The sequence below is a fragment of the Aedes albopictus genome, chromosome 3 (assembly GCF_035046485.1).
Source record: "Aedes albopictus strain Foshan chromosome 3, AalbF5, whole genome shotgun sequence".
Lineage (NCBI taxonomy): Eukaryota > Metazoa > Arthropoda > Insecta > Diptera > Culicidae > Aedes > Aedes albopictus.
Genome location: NC_085138.1, coordinates 188,536,305 through 188,553,769, shown reverse-complemented (window position 1 = coordinate 188,553,769; position 17,465 = coordinate 188,536,305). Strand labels below are relative to the sequence as shown.

Genomic DNA, 17,465 nt, shown 5'->3' with positions numbered 1-17,465 from the left:
CGGGTACTCGGTCTACTAGAGGAAACTCCTGTGAACCGCACATCAACACACACCTCGTTGTTTTCACTTTTGGTGAATTGGGACAAAATTGTCCTTGCTCCAAGTGATCTTACAATTGCTTGTAATTTTCCATATAGGACATTTTCCACGAAATTCCCTTCCCGGGAAGAGTGGACATCTGGTTATCTGGAAAGAAGTATTTCAGACGGCATCGTATGTTACACTGATGGCTCCCTTCTCGAAGGTCGAGCAGGTGCTGGTGTTTATTCTCGTGAGCTAAGGCTGTATCAGTCTTATTCACTTGGTAGACACTGTACCGTTTTTCAGGCCGAAGCACTTGCTTCGGCCAACTCCAGGTCGAAGATAGTTATCGCATGTCGAACTCAAATCGAGGAGCTGAATTCAGCAAACGCTGTTCACCTTGTATGGGTACCTGGCCATTCTTCCATCGCTGGAAATGAATTGGCTGATGAGTTAGCTCGCTCTGGAGCATCACATGACTTCATTGGCCCTGAGCCAGCTATTCCGATATCGAAGTGTTGGATTAAGCTTCAGATTCACACCTGGGCTGTCACTCAACACAGACAATATTGGAATAGTTTGGAGTCATGTCGTCAAACCAAATTGTATTGTGCTGAGCCATCTCTACGGGTGGCGAAGTATCTTACTAATCTGTCTAAGCAGAATTGCAGCATGCTGGTCAAAGCATTGACTGGCCACTGTCGACGTAGCTATCACATGGCGAATATTCAGCAAGCTGATTCATTTGCCTGTGATAGCTGTGAATCCGATTATGGAACTTCGTATCATTTGATATGTAACTGTCCAGTTTTCGCGCAACTGCGTTTCCGAGTATTCGGTAAACACTTATTAAGTGAAACTGACTTCAGAAACCTGAATCTTCAGGATATTCTGTTGTTCTTAACCCGCTGTGGTAAAGAGCTCTCTTTCGCTTTATGCGTTATTACAGTGCCCTTTTCAGGGCGCTGTTTGAACCCATTGTGGTAAGCTTGTGCGTTAGTACCCTCTTCCAGGGTATTTTTCCTATTTCCCTACCTGTCCCTATCCCCATCCAAATCCTTTTTCCTTCCTTTTCCCTCAGGTAGATGATGAAATAGGCTGTTATTTTGGCGATGGCACAAATGTCCCAAATGGAGGATAACGTGTCTCTGGAGCCGGCCTTCTGATACCTGATACCTGCCCCGCCCCACCCTAATCCTTTTTTTCACCAATTTATCTCTCTTTCGGCAACTAATATTGCAAAACGAGCTGAAAACCGTACATTGATGCTGTGGAGTGGTCAACTATCCACAAATTCTTATTCAAATTTCGCACCGTTTGTTGTAAATAAAAAAGGAAAAACTGTGATGATCCCTCCACCAATGCAACGAATGTATTAATTTTAGGTGCGCTGTCCCAACGGACTCAACATACAAATTAAGGGTCGTGAGTTCAAATCTCACCTGAGCTGTAGATTTTTTCCCAATTCAACCAATAATTTACCCATCTGTACATATGTACGTTGAGTTATTTGAAATTCATACAAATTATGTTTGACTTATACATATAACAGTATCAAAATATTGTGCGGCGCACGGAATTGGAATGAATATAAAAAAACTGTAAGCATAGTAATAGTCAGTGAATTTTCTCCTCTGTCCCAAAGATAACACATGAAAGGCAATAAATTCGCTGCCTAATGAACATTATTCCACAGGCATCAACGCATGCTATGAATTTATGTATAACTATATTTATAACAGTAACTACATGGCGACCGTGTACTCCGGTTTCTTTGACCGTCTAGATATTTTAACAAACTGTCAACAATTCGGCACTTACTTCAATTGATTACGTTTCTAAAGAAGCTGGTAGAACATCTGGACATCTTTTTCGTCTTCTTCTTCTTGGAGTGACGTCCCCATGGAACAAAGCCTGCTTCTCAGCGTTCTATGAGTAGTTCTTCGGTTTTTAACTGAAAGCTTCCTCTGCTAATAATGACCGTTCTAATCGAAATTGCACTTCACTCAAACTCGAAATACGAAGGAATGATGAGAAAATTCCAAATAAGTAAAATGGTAAATAGTTCTAATTTGACATTTAAGGTCGTCTTTGGCGAGATGGAAGTCGACATTTTTCGCACTGCAGTGAGGATTCAAAAGTGTTCCTATCTGACATACATGGTGAAAAAAAAATCACTCAAAGTATGTGTTATATCCCTTTCGTGACGGAGCTCAAAAAAGTGAAATTTCCATACAAATTGCTCAAATTTGGCTCTCCAGAACTCTCAGACTTTTTAACTTGTCAACATTTTTTCTTTGGCATTCGCTAAAACTACTCCTTGTCTTTCTATTCCTAGCTTTGTCCTCCTACATAAATCGAAAATTAAAAATTTGCGACAGATAAAACTTTTTCATGTTTTACAATTTTGCTCACTTTTTATTTAACTTGTTGTGGTCACTTTCGCACACAACATAAACAAAAGTTTGTTTGCACACATGCAAGTATAAGTAATGGCTCAATTATCAAATCAATTTACATCAGGTAAACCAAAGACTAAACAGTTGAAAAAATTACACAAAACTGTTATTGCTCAACAGCACAATTGTGCTGGTTCGTCACGAAAGGGATATGCTAGGGACAGGGCAAAAGATTGCAAAATTAAAAATTATATATTTTCAACCACGGTCAATAAAAACGTCAAAAAATGAGTAAATATGTACTCTTATACTATATTTTGTGATTTAAAACAAGAATCTAGATATGTCGGACGGCAGAATACCACCACTCCAAATAGACATACACATACACATATTCACATTCGTTGCATGCTTAGCTAGAAATAACATTGCTTTTACATTTTAGTAATCAGTGCATCCAATTATTCTGCATAGTTTCATTTTGTCATCATAACACCAATTTTATGGTCAATAAATAACATGTTTCCTTTTTCCCTTGTTTCTCTAATATAAACCTGTTTTCACCGTGCGATGAATCGTGCTGCCCACGCACTCCACAGAGATGATGAAAAGCAACCGTTGAACACGTTGCCGGATGTTGGAGGAAAAATGAATTCATCCGTGGAATTCGACGGCAGAGGTGTGCAGATCCGAAGCGGTGAAATTATTGGCAAAAACTCCGCCGTGTAATCGGGTCGATGGATGATGATGACGGTGATTATGGGATGCCATCACCTGATAGCAGATGCGGAGATAAACCGATTTTGAATTGAAATGGACGTCCGGAGGTAACGAAAATGGAGTATTCGTAACTACCACCAGGGTATTCACTCCTGTCAGTGTGCTTGCGTGGAAGTATTGAGGAACAGCATTTTATGGTAGACAAAACAAGAGAGAATTGCAACTGATAATAATTTGAAATGGAAAACTTTATGAAAATCGTGTATATTTAGCAGCTAGGATTAAGTCAAAATGCAGACTCACTGTTTTATACATGTACTTTATGAATGAAGAAATTAGATACAAATGCTCTCAAGACTTACTTAAAATGACAGCCGTGATTTCAAGATAAGCGAACGCCACATCAAAGTGAAGGAAAAATCAAAGATTATTATCAGGAATGCGGAACTTCCAAAAATATTTAGAAGCCCTTGGATAAGGTAACTCTTATTAGACAAGACAAATTGTGCGTACATTTTGAATCTTTAGATTATTGCCGCTGGTACTTCATCACTTTTTTAACAAGTTTAATTACTTGTAATATGCTATCTTCGTTTTAATCCAAACCAACAAAACAAAAACCATAATTTATTGAAAAATAAAGCCGTAAATGAAATGATGCTACATATATGTGCTATTGCTTCTTAAGATTTTTCAAATTAAATCTACATAAGTGAAGGAGCTCAAGTTATAAAATAATACGAAACAATTATATCTTTTCGCAGTTCCACGAGATTATTGCCGAGTACTTCGGAGGTATTATTTGCAGCAAATAAGGAACCACTTAAAAAGCAACAGATATAATAACTAAAGAACTTACGTTTATACTTCCGGTGTCGTTACTGCAAAAACTAATGTTTAAAATTGACTTCAGTTCACGTGAACCAAAACAAGGAAGTAAAAACTACATTATACGTGTCATCCAAAGAGAAGCAGCTTAGCCTTAAATGATCATAAATTGGTATACCTTGTCGTATACATCCTAGTTTTCTTGAGCTTCTGTGAACTAAATGTACTGTGAGCGCGCGTATCAATCATCAACCGTGTATAGATGGAAGACATCTTATTAATCGTAAAAAGAAAAGTCATTTAAAACTGCAACCCGTCTATTACCGTGACAAACAAAGAACGAAATCAAATCAGCCAAAACCGCTTGAATCATTTGATTGGCGAGGAGAAAGTCCCCAGTAATTCGTCTATCAATTGACTGCCATATTTACATAGTGCTTTTGAAACTACAAGTATAATGCTTTTGAGCTCCTATTTGTCGTAGCTTGGAGCAGACCAATCGAATAGTTATATATTTTATACTCATCCAACCAGCCAATCAACAACAAGATTCAGTCATGACTTAGTTTAGCATTATTCGGTGCGCAGTACCTACAAGTGTAGAGTTTCGTTCAACCCCCCCCCAAATTATTACGATTAGATCTCATCTGAAAACAGGAATTCGTGAGCTAGATCAGAAGTACTATTAATTTAAGTGTCTTATAGGATACATAGGTTTACTTTAGTTAGTTCCTCTTTTAAATTATTCTTACATTCAACAACGTATTATGTTATTTTAAACATAATCAAAACTACCGAATTGTAATGAATGCTGAAAATATACGTTTTTAATTAAAATCGCTGCCTCAATGAATCAATATCACAAATCTTAAAATTCTCAGGTAAATCTCAGTTCAAAGCAATTTATTTAATTATGAGTTAACGGCTAAAGAGCGTCAGTCGATGATTGCTCTTATCCTCATGGGTCTTTTTCAGATGTACTGTCAGTTGATTCAGGAACCGCCTGACCATACTGTTAAGTCTTTCTAATCAAGGAAATAAAATACGAATTTAATCACTAACTCGAAATCACGTTTTATTCTCTTGGCGTCGCGAACATTCTGACAGTTTTCTATTTCTGTGTAGGGGTGTCCAAACTTATACACAGTAAATCAAATTATCACAACACCTTCCCCTTTCTTTAAACTCCTTGCTCTGCAACTTGGTTCAAGTCGAGTATGTAGTCGTCGAATCTTAGAGGCTGGCGTACCTTTCTCTTCAGCTTTATGGATGCGGGGCCATTGACAGATCCATTCGTTTCCACCGTAGACCCTTCGCGCTGCTCACTTGGTCCTGGTGTATTCCGCTGTTGCTCTGGTGGCGTTGTCCACTCAAGCAGGTCGTCACTTTCCTTCTCCGTATCTTGGTCAGCAGTTTCACCCTGGCTTTCATTGTAAACCTTCTTTAGATGAGACGAATTTCTTCGATATCTCTCACCGGTTGGAGTTTCAATTACAACAGAGTTCCCTTGTTTTTGGAAAACTCTCGCTGGCTGAGAATGAAAATTCGCAGCGAGTTTGTTGGCTGGGTTCATATTCCTCATGAGGACTTCGTCTCCTACACAAAGATTTGACTCTCTCGCTCCCTTGGTGTCATCGTAGTATGTCTTGGAGTTGTGTTTATAAGCCTTGTCATTGTCTTGTACTTCTGCGTCCAAAACACCAGTTAGTTGAAACGGATGCGGAATCCAATCACGGAATTTTCTGCCGAAAGCTAGTTCCGCTGGTGAGTATCCAGTTGCCGGATGAGGAGTAAGCGCGTACACATAGTTGTATTCTTCCAGGTCCTGCTTCCAGTTCGATTTGTTGAGTTCGGAGATTCTCAGAACCTTCAGGATGCTTCGATTCTGGCGTTCAACTTCGCCGTTGGCCTGGGGCCAGTATGGTGTAGTATGGCGAAGTTTCACTCCAAGTTCTCCGCAGAAATCCTCCATCACCTTGCTTGAGAAGTTTCGCGCGTTGTCCGTGATTATCACATTGGGAATGCCGAGCCTCATGAAAAGAGGTCGCAATCTATCAACGATGTCAGTAGATGTGGTTTGCCTCAAGACCTCAATAACCCTATACCTACTGTACGGATCAATGATCACCAGCAATGAGTCCCCTGATGGCAGTGGACCCAGGATATCGAGATGCAACACTTCCCAAGGATTTTCTGGCATTCTTCGTACTTCCATTGGTTCTGCTGGCACTAGCTTCCCAACTACCTGACAATCCAAGCAACTTTTAACGGCTCTCTCCACATCCCTATCCATGGACGGCCACCACACTTTCGATCTCAAACGCTGTTTGGTTCGCTCGATACCGGGATGTCCGATATGAGCAAGACGCAACACTCGCTTCTGTAGGTTTGATGGCACTACCAAACGGTCACCCCTGAGAAGTACTTGATCATAGCAATAGAGCTCCTCCTTAAACGGTGCATATTTCTTGACAGCATCACTCCAACGGCCCGTTCGAATCGCTTCTTTCACATCCGACAAGATTGCATCCCTTTCCGATTGTGTTGATAGTTCCTCCATAGATAACGCCACGGGTTTCGCATGTTCCATGATGGCCAATACTGCTTCTTCTCCGATGCGGTCGTATGTAGTGCAGTGCTTGAACTTTGGTAATCTTGACAGGGAATCTGCAATATTCACTTTCCCCGGAATGTGGACAATTTGAAAGCGAAAAGACTGAAGCCTCATAGCCCACCTCTCGATCCTCGGACAAGAAGGATGTCCTGGGCCGAAGATAACTTTGAGTGGCTCGTGGTCCGTTAATAGCAAAAACTCCATTCCTCTGAGGTAGATTTGAAGACGTTCGGTAGCCCACACTAACGCCAGGGCTTCCTTCTCGTTCTGGGCATACGACTTCTCAGCATCCGAAAGACCTTTGCTTATGTAGCAGATAACCCTTTTGACTCCATCTTTCTCCTGTAGAAGTACTCCTCCAAGTCCCGTTGGACTGGCGTCTGCAATCAGAATCGTCTTGTCGCACGGAGAATAGTAGCCTAGTGACTTCGGATCCACTAGTATATCCTTTATTTTCTGGAACGCTTCCTTCTGAGGTGAACCCCACACAAATTTGGAATCCTTTCGCAAGAGCTGGCGAAGCGGGGTTGTCAGTGTCGACAGATCCGGTATGAACCTACCAAGGTAAGTGATGGTTCCCAAAAAGCTGCGTACCTCTTCCACCGTGCAGGGTTCGCGTAGACGGCGTATTGCTTCCACCTTATCCAAAGTTGGTTTTATGCCCTTCTCCGACAGCACATGTCCCATGAAAGTCACTTCCGGTTTTCCAAACTCACATTTCTTCAGATTGATCGTTATTCCATATTCTTCCAATCGCTGAATCACTTCTCGAAGTGTGGCGTCATGTTGGTGTTTAGTCGGCGCAAATACCATAATGTCGTCAATGAAGACCCGAACATATTTGATCCCTTTCAAAATACGTTCAATTATGCTTTGGAACACTTCCGATGCGCAGTTCATTCCGAAAGTCAACCTTTTGTACCGATAGTATCCTTGATGCGTTGCGAATGTTGTTATGAATCTGGAATCCTCCGCTAACGGTACCTGGTGGAACGCTTTAACCAAGTCGATTTTTGAAAACCACCTGCAATCGTTCAGATGAGGTACGATGTCTTCGAAGGTTGGGAGAGGATGATGTTGGGGCACTATTGCCTTATTGGCGGCTCGCATATCGACACAGAGTCGAACACTTGATGGATCACCTGCTTTCGGGCTGACGACGAGACGAGATATCCACGGTGAATCTCTTGGCGCTGCTTCAATAATGTCTTGCTCCAACAAATGGTCAATCTCCTGCTGTACCTTTTCTTGAAGTGGAATGGGAACATGGCATTTTGTGTGCTGGACTGGTTTAATTGAATCGTTGATCTGCAGCCTCACCTCGAATCCTTTTATGGTACCAATTTTGTTAGGATCGGCATTTATCTTCCAGACGTTCGTGTTGATGCTCAGGATATTAAGCCGGGTGGCTGTCTCCCGACTGAGCAGACTTGCTCCTCTGTCTTTAACAACAACGACCTCTGCCACTATGCTGCAATGCTTGGTAGAAATGTTGGCCGTGAACTCTCCGACCACATGTAAATCATTGTTGCCATATGCCTTCAGAGTTCGCTTAGACTCTTTGGTCTGCGAAAGGACGTCGACGTTGTGCTTCTTGAGGTAGCGCCATGTATCGTCATCAATGACATTAATGCCTGCCCCTGAGTCCACAATCCACTTAATTTTCACTCCGCCTATGCTGCAAATAACCTTTTCTGCCTGGGTATCATCCGTATCCGCTGCGAAAACGTACTTTACGTCGTGTCGAGTCTCAGTTGCATCGCTGCTGCTGTCGTCCGAGTCATAAACACTTTCGTTTCCACCCGATGCTTCCTCGCCAACCTGCCGCACGCGCCTGTTCCTTTGCCTCGAAAACTGGTTTTCGCTTTCCCGCTCCTTCGTCTTACAGCACCGCCGGAAGTGTCCGATGAGTCCACACTTTTCGCATTTCTTGTTCTTCGCCGGGCAGCAATCGTCGCTAGCATAGTGGCCAACTCGACCACAACGGAAACATTCGTTCTTGGAAGTTGAAATCTTGTTGATATCTCCGGAATGCTTCAACTGCTGACGGACCTTCTCAATTGTTTCAAGCGATCGACCTTCGTTAATTATCTCCGCCAAAGTCATCGACGGTTTCGTCAGTATTTTGGCACGAAGTTCGTCGGATGAGCCTTTCTCGAAGATCTGCTCTTTAATGTTCTCGTCCAGCCAATCCTGATACTCACATAGATTCCCTTGCTCCCGTAAACGAAGAACAAATTTTGAGATCTTTTCGTCGGGCTCTTGCTGCAAGTTTCTGAAGATGTGGCGCTCCTGTGGCAAACACTTCATGGGAAGAAAGTGGCCGTCCAACACTCTCATTGCTTCCTGATAGGCATCTGATCCTGCTGGCACTGGCGGCTCGACGGCACCCACTAGACTGTCGTATACGTCCTGCACTACTTCCCCAGCGAAGTGTAGCAAGTAGGACTTCTTCCTCGACGGGAGGGCCACATTATTGACATCCAAAAATATCTCAAATGAGCGCTTCCACTTCTTCCACCTTGAACTGACATTCGTCGTATCGTCCGGGTCAAACGGTGGCATTCCACCTCCGACTGGATTCATCTTCACTACGATGTATCGCTCGTCACTTGTAAACACTTTCTTCTTCTCAGCACTTCTCCGCAAAACTCACTCGAAGTTAGAGGAATCGCGTATTTTCGACCACGAATTTAATCACCGAATACTCCACTACGCGTCCGCGAAATCCGATCCTCGATCGCCAATGTTAAGTTTTTCTAATCAAGGAAATAAAATACGAATTTAATCACTAACTCGAAATCACGTTTTATTCTCTTGGCGTCGCGAACATTCTGACAGTTTTCTATTTCTGTGTAGGGGTGTCCAAACTTATACACAGTAAATCAAATTATCACAACACATACTACAGGATTCAAGATTCACCACTTTTTGGATGCTATTAGGATTCTTTCTCAATTTGATCTCGTCTAGGGACCCGGTCGCCGAGAGGACATCCGGAACTATACGGACGTTCTCCAAATGCCACTGCTTCAACTCTTCCGTCTGGTCTAGGTAAATGCTTCGTTGTCTAGCCGAATAACCTTCATTGGACAGTTGAGTCTAAAGGCACAGTGATTTCCGGTACATATGAGGACGTCCGTAACGGTCTCACGATCCCATGGGACATGGGACTGCAGTATAACTTTATGCAACTCTCGCACTTAGTATCATACGGGCGTATCTACAATGGTCGATTTCTCTTCATCGATTTTCTCTTTGGTTAATAACTTGGCCTGCAAATCATGTTCAGTTGCTTTTGTTGTTTTAGATGCTAGTCCTAGTCGTCCTTCCCCGACACACATCGAGAGATCATCAGAATATTGGCCGTATTTCCCGGGATAATTCGAAGAGAAAATCGACGAAGAGAAATCGATCATTGTAGATACACCTGTATGATACTAAACGCGAGAACTATTTTTCAGAACCGGTTTCGGTTTTCGGTTGGTACTTGTCGCCCAAGTTGTGGTTTAAGTATTGGTGCAGGATCTTGGCAACATCATTGTGACGATTGAGGTAAGCAGATCCAACACTGTAAAAAGTTTTCAGATTGTTTTCATCTGATTTGCACATGGACTGTTTTCATATGCGTGTCCAATGAATTATATGGGAATTTGTATTTGTATTTGTATTTGGACTAGGCTGTAAGCCCGTTACCCTACTTAAAGACTAGACAAAACATTCTTCTTCATATTATCCATTGATTCCTAAAAAATAATCTTAATCTATCACGAATCACTTCTGTAGTCATATTAAGAGAAATTACATCTTGTAGTCCGTTGAATTCATTCATGAATCTTATAGTAGGCTCATGCTGCGTATAATTTCTCGACCGCAATGGAGGGTCGAATACCCTTCTCCGGCGCGAAGTGTCACTGGACTGTTGTTGAAGCTAAGTCGGTCGTACAGGAAAGGACTCTTTGTTCGTCCGCTTAGAATATTACAGAAGAACACAATATCGGCGATCTTATGTCTGCTAGTAATCGTATCCAGGTCAACGAGACAGCAAAGATCTTCGTATCGAGGAAGTTCTGCTGCGGTCCATCCGAGCGAGGCTTCTTAGTGCATACCTTAAAAACTTTCTTTGCACTCCTTCTAGCCTTTGGACGTGTATGTCATATTGTGGTCGCCACAATACGCTCGCGAAATCAAGTTTTGTCCTAACAAGATTGGCATAAATTGTCAGGATCACATAAGGATCGGTGAAGTCTCTGCCAAAACGTCGAATGACTGCAAAGAGTTGTAACGCCTCTTTAACAACTCTGGTGATGTGATCATTGAATGTCAAGCACTGATCCATTGTCACACCAAGATCCCGAACATTTTCTACGCGCTGCAAGACCGTGTCATTCAAATTGTAGTCAAATTCTACCGGTTGAAGTCTTCTGCAGTATGTAACAATTGAACATTTACTAGGATTGATGCTCAATCCGCTTACTTCGACGAATCTTTCAAAATTGTGCAAATCGCGCTGAAGTGAGAGGCAATCAGTGACAACTTTCACCGGTAGAAATATTTTTACGTCGTCTGCATAAATTAACACAATCGCATTTGTCATGAATGACGGCAACTTATTCATAATTATAACGAACAGCAGTGGGCCCAGGTGGCTACCCTGTGGAACCCCAGAGTGCATGCTAAACGAACTGGACGTGTTGTTGAGCACCTTGACAGATCCACTCAAATAACGTTCCACTAATCCCGAAATCAGCTACTGCACGCATTATGCTGTCAATACTCACGACGTCGAAAGCCTTACTCATATCCGTATAAACGCAGTCAACTTGATAGCCTTTGGATATGAAGTCCGTGACCATGGAGCTGAACTCACATAGGTTCGTCACTACCGATTTTTCTTTAAGGAACTCGTGCTGTGCCGCGGAAATTTGATCGCTAATTGGGTTTTTTAATTAAGAAAAATGTATCGTTTTTTTTATTTTATACGAAAGAGCACCTTTTCTTGAGCCACTATGATTTTTTTCAGAATTTTAGAACTTCATTTTGGTACCTAAAATCAATGTCAAAGAGATTTTCTGAAATCACCTTTTGACAGCTGGGTAACTGTTTGACAGCTCCACCCAGTACAAAATGCGACGAGGGGTGATTCGCCAAATCGCTCCCATACAAACTTCAAATTGATATTTAAAAAGGTTCCCGGACACCAAAATTCATGAAAATTTGGATTTCGGCTCAGTTTCGCATGCAGATTCAGAATATGGAATTATCTCAACACCGCTAAAGAAGCCAATTCGTTCGCTTAGATGGGAGTATACTATCCGCTCGAGCAGTTTTGGCGTCGCTGATTGGATAGCTATTCCCCGATAGTTCTCTACGTCTGAACGAGAGAATATCACATAGATTTTGCGAAGTTATGTGATTCTCCAATAGAATCTATGTGATTTTCTAATGTTTTCCATATATATTCTATTGATTTCATGTGATAATTCCGAAGAAATTTTCATCGGAAAATCTAATAACAGTTATATAGCCAAACTAATGGAAATTTTCCATTGGATATGTGATTTATTTTTTCAGTGAACTAACACTGAACAACCTGTTCCTATTTAATTAGATTTAATTAGGGTAGTGGACGTATTTTGACCGGGGCATGTATTTTGGCCTAACTTGGGAATTTTATTAAATTTATCTATAATCTCTACAAAATCTTAGCAAATTATTATTGGAACTTCCAATGATCATTTGTCAAGATTTTGTAGAGATTATATTTATGATAAATGTAATAAAATTCCCAAGGAGGCTTAAAATACATGTCCGGGCCAAAATACGTCCACTATCCTACACTTCCTACACCGGTCTTCCAAGTGTTCATGCAAAATTTATGTACCGCCGATAGTTCATCACAATAACTTGATCCTGGCTACCATGAATCCAATCATTTATATATTTGACTATGTCTTCAGCGGTAGCTGAGCCTAATTGCCGATTAGCTCTGCAGAAAATGTCATCATGGTGACAGTGAAACCTGAGTAATGTGTCTAGTGTTACACCGAGATCACGAACTTCAGAAACGCATGCGAGGACCTGGTTGGCGATGGTATAGAAATAAGTAATTGGAAGCAGCTTACGATGAAATGACATAACACAGCACTTTTGAACACTCAGAGTCAACAAGTTTTTCGAGCACCATTCGACGAGGCGGTTAGCCAGACGTTGAAGAGCCAAGCAATCTAGAATACTTTTAATGGCCATGTACAATTTAACCTTCACGTACCCGACCCCCGGGGCTGCAAAACGGTGAGTCGATAAGGAGAGCGTCTAATATAGCTCTGGTCCTCACAAGTTCCTACCTCATGCTTCCACGGGTCAAGCGATGACAAAGACCGCCAGCTAAGAGTTCTGAGCTTAGCTGGTAGTGCAGCCTGCGCACTGTTGTCCTTCTGACTTCAGCTAGATTGAGGAGGTACGTCTCGAGCGTCTGTTCACCAAGGAGGTGCGGCTCAAACAGCGTCTGTTCTGGCATCCAGCGGCTGAGTAAGAAACGCTGCACCACGCCCACACAGTTCGAAAAAAACCTGTAAAATTATGACGGATTGAATGTAACAAAAGGACCCCGTCATATATGATGGAAATTTTAGTGCGGTCTTAAAATTACAGGGCAGATATCTGTTAGAAAACATAAAGAAAAATTGAGATCCGACCGAGAATTGAACTCAGATCCTTGGGGTGTGAGTAGCACGCCCGAGCTCTCTCGGCTATCTCTGCCTGTTGAATAGTAGATAGTCAAAGTTAAACTGCTTCTACCATAATGCACACATTCCCGACATGCTCCGGCTGCTGCAGAGAGTACTGAGAGAGACAACGGGGAAATCGCCACAGCTGCGAGCAGCCGTTCGTTTAGTTGATGACGGAGAGTGGCTGGCATGATTTATAGCAGATGCATGTAAATTTAAAGCGAATATGCTTTAAAATCTGTAAACAAGCCGTCTGACCAGCAGCGGGCTGCTCGGCTGACATTAAATGTTGGTGATTTACATTTTTCTGCCGCAAATTTCAGTTGATCTTCAATTTACGTGCTGTTTAAATTTCATATTTTTTTGCTGTGCAGCTAGATCCAAGGTGGTAGCCCCATCAGCGTGGTCGTCCCAGTGTTGGTTGGGACGTTAAACAGAACTGGCACGATGGCCCTCCGGCGAGACAGGAGTGTTGGCGTAGGCCCAATAAGCCACCCGTAAAAATCCGCATTGCGAATATAGCGCATTTAGTTCACCACTGGACTATCGCACTAGTTTTCACGAGTGCGAAGACGCTAATAAAAGTGCGCGATTTCATCAAATCAACTCGATGTCTTCAGAGCACTTGTTCACCATAGATTGAAGAAATAGTGCGCCGAAGACATCGACCTGATTTGATGCAAACGCGCACTTTTATTTACGTTTTCGCAATTATGAAGTCGCAGTTCGCAGTCCAGTGGTGAACTAAATGCGGTATAACATAGGAGAAAATACGACTCGATACAATCGGTAAAGACCCACGCGACGAAATAAGGACTACGATTGGAAACTTGGAACATGGAATTGCAAGTCACTAGGTTTCGCAGGATGTGACAGGATAATCTGCGACGAACTACATCCCAGCAACTTCGACATCGTGGCGTTGCAGGAACTTTGTTGGACTGGACAGAAAGTGTGGAAAAGCGGGCATCGAGCGGCTACCTTCTACCAAAGCTGTGGCACCACCAATGAACTGGGAACAGGATTTATAGTATTGGGCAAGATGCGACAACGTGTAATCGGGTGGCAGCCGATCAACGCAAGGATGTGCATGTTGAGGGTTAAGGGCCGTTTCTTCAACTACAGCATCATCAACGTCCACTGCCCACACGAAGGGAGACCCGATGACGAGAAAGAAGCGTTCTACGCGCAGTTAGAGCAAACATACGATGGTTGCTCGCCGCGTGACGTGAAAATCGTTGTCAGCGACATGAACGCGCAGGTAGGAAGGGAGGAAATGTACAGACCGGTAACCGGGCGAAACAGCCTGCACGCCGAATCGAATGATAACGGCCAGCGATGCGTAAACTTTGCAGCCTCCCGTGGTATGGTAGTTCGAAGCACCTTCTTCCCCCGAAAAGATATCCACAAAGCCTCCTGGAGATCACCCGACCAACAAACAGAAAACCAAATCGACCACGTTCTAATCGACGGTAAATTCTTCTCAGATATAACCAATGTCCGCACATACCGCACAGTGGCGTAGCAAGGGGGGGGGCGGAGGGTGCGGTCCGCACCGGGCCCCCGAACCTAGGGGGCCTCCAAATCAGGGCAGGTCTAGTGTTATAAACCTTCCCTGATTTGGAGGCCCCCTGAATTTGGGGGCCCAATTTGAATGAAGTTCTGTGATTAGCGAAAGATTCCTACATATAAGTATAAGTTAAATACTTGCCGATCTGCTGATAGGTATGTAGGGGCCTCTTCGTGATTATCAAGAGATTTTGGAATGGGGAACACAGATGGCTATTTTGATGTTCTATTATTAACAATTATAAATGTAGGGTATTGGTTCCCTTATTAAGCATGTGGCTCCCATTTTCATCCCACGAAAAACAAAGGATTGAAGCGCTGTTTGTTTTGTTTCTTATTTTTGTACTTTTTGTTAGAAGTGAGCACCCATGAAAACAAAATGAACGGAGTCAATCGGTGCCGTAATCGCTTGTTTTCGAATAGGATGAAAATGGGAGCATGAGATTACTGATGGCACACATACCCTAGACACTTTATTCATGTAGTTTCGTTAGTTTTGTTTATATTAATTTGATGACTACTCTTTGCACCTGCAGGAGCCCCAAAATACAATAAAAAATGTGTTCGAAATCAAAATTGAATTTTACGATATTCAGTACCGATATGGAAGTATAATTCATGAACATTATGAAAATGTTGTTGTTATCTGTATTAACGAGATTTTTAGCCCTAGGCTAGTTCATGTCAGGACCCACGCTTTACTTCCCTTCCGAAGGAAGAAACTCACATTTTGCGAGTTTGTCGGGAGTGGAATTCGATCCCAGGTCCTCGGCGTGATAGTCAAGTGTTCTAACCATTACACCAGGTCCGCTCCACATTATGAAAATGTCCCTGATATCCTAACCACAGAACCAAACATAGGTGTTGATTTAGCATAAGATAGCAGGTGAAATTCAGGGGCCCCATTTATCAAAATTAAGAACTGAACGCATATTACGTTCTTGAAGGGTTTATGTGGGAATTCCTTCGGGCAAGAATATATTTTTCGATTTATCAGGCAGTTACTTCAAAGACTTCTACAAAAATTCCTCTATGATTTACGCAGACAATTAAACGTTCCATCATAAATACAAAATTTCCCATAAATAATTCGAAAAGTCCCAGTGAAGAAACAGGGGTGTAAGCAGTAATAAATTACAAAAGTTCCATAAACAAATAAAAAAATGCACAAATAAATCAAAAGTTTCCATAAATAATTGATTTTCGAGCCATCAAAAAAGTCAAAAATGCAATGAATAAATCAATTGTTGCAATAAAAAAAGCCATTTTTCCACCAAATAACTTCGAATTTTCCATAAATAAATCCGATTTTTTCCATAATAAATTAGAAAATTCACAATAAAAATATATCGAAAAAGCAATAAAAAATTCAAAAAATGCAATAAAAATGACTAAATTACCCATGAAAAACAAATGCAGGAAAGTATGAGGCAGTGAAATGCTGAATCGCACTTATATGACTGTAACGACTGAAAAGCCTGCCTAACTATGATTGCAATTTACCGAGCAATCGCTTGCTGTCCGAACTCACTATCGCTCGTTGGACCTAAAAAAGGGATAACATCTATGTTTGCATTATACCGGGCAAATTCTTGGATCTGTAGTTTGCCTAGAACCGAAACGATGCAGTTGCGGTGCATCGGATATCGGAAACTTCGGCGGCCTTCTGCCGCCTCAGTTCCTCAATCCTCTATGCGGCTTCGAAATTCTTCAAGAATTTCTTCAAACAATTATCAAGAAATCTTTCAGGAATTCCTTTGGGATTTTTTTGTAAGCATTTCTTCAAGCAGTCGTTCAGAAATACCATTTCGGAACCGTTCATAAAGCCATTCAAGGATTATATCATGAAACTCTTCAAGAAATCCTTCAGATGGACCTCAAGGAATTTCTCCAAGAATGATTTTGGAGATTTCTTCAAGAAGGAATCTTGCAGTAGTTCCTCATGGAAAATATATTTGATGATTTTTTGAGATTTTTGAAGCCATACCCGAATGGATCCTTGGGAGATTTTCCAAAGAAGTTTGAATGTATTCCCGAAGGAATTTTTTTTTTAATTTCTTTGTATTTGTGAATTTTAACCTAATGCTAATTCTTTACACCCCGAAGGAACTCTTGTAGAAATGTCTGTAGGATTTTTTGAAGAAATTTCTAAAAAAAATCTTTAAGAATCGCCTAGACGAATTCTAAGATGTATTAGGAAAGAATCATTGGGTTGATTTTGGAGGTACATTTGATGATGTTCTGGAATATTACTACAGTACTCTGAAGTAGTACTACAAGTACTAGGAGTACTATGAGTAATTACTTAAAGGATTCCTGAAACAAATCTGCAAGCAATTTTTGGAAGAACTAATTATGAAATGCCTAGTGAATTCCAAATTCTTTGGTGCAAATAAAAACAAAAATCTTCAAAAGAACTTCCGCAGGAGGGCTTGGGTGAATTTCTGTAAGACCCCCTGAGGAAATTTGAGCAGGAATTCTTTAGGGATGAATTTGTCCATCTTTGTAGGATTATCTGAAGAAAAACTTCGAGAAATCCATGAACGAATCTTTATACGTAACTTGAAAAACAAAATACTTGTT

At 41.6% G+C, this 17,465-nt stretch overlaps 2 protein-coding genes across 11 annotated transcripts in view; one reads left to right on the top strand and one right to left on the bottom strand.

Annotated features, from left to right (window-relative positions):
- Positions 1-4,805, top strand: part of LOC109429157 (fasciclin-2) — a 368,026-nt gene extending 363,221 nt beyond the window's left edge. For all 10 annotated transcript variants that reach the window (XM_062856894.1, XM_062856895.1, XM_062856893.1 and 7 more), the window contains one exon: positions 3,020-4,805. In XM_062856894.1, coding sequence (XP_062712878.1) covers positions 3,020-3,149 — 130 coding nt within the window. In that variant the 3' untranslated portion in view covers positions 3,150-4,805. The remainder of the gene's footprint in view (positions 1-3,019) is intronic.
- Positions 4,806-5,148: 343 nt separating this feature from the next.
- On the bottom strand, positions 5,149-9,168 carry LOC134290496 (uncharacterized protein K02A2.6-like). The gene has a single exon (XM_062857649.1). The coding sequence runs from the start codon at positions 9,166-9,168 to the stop codon at positions 5,149-5,151; it is 4,020 nt and encodes a 1,339-aa protein (XP_062713633.1).
- Between the last annotated feature and the right edge of the window lie 8,297 nt (positions 9,169-17,465).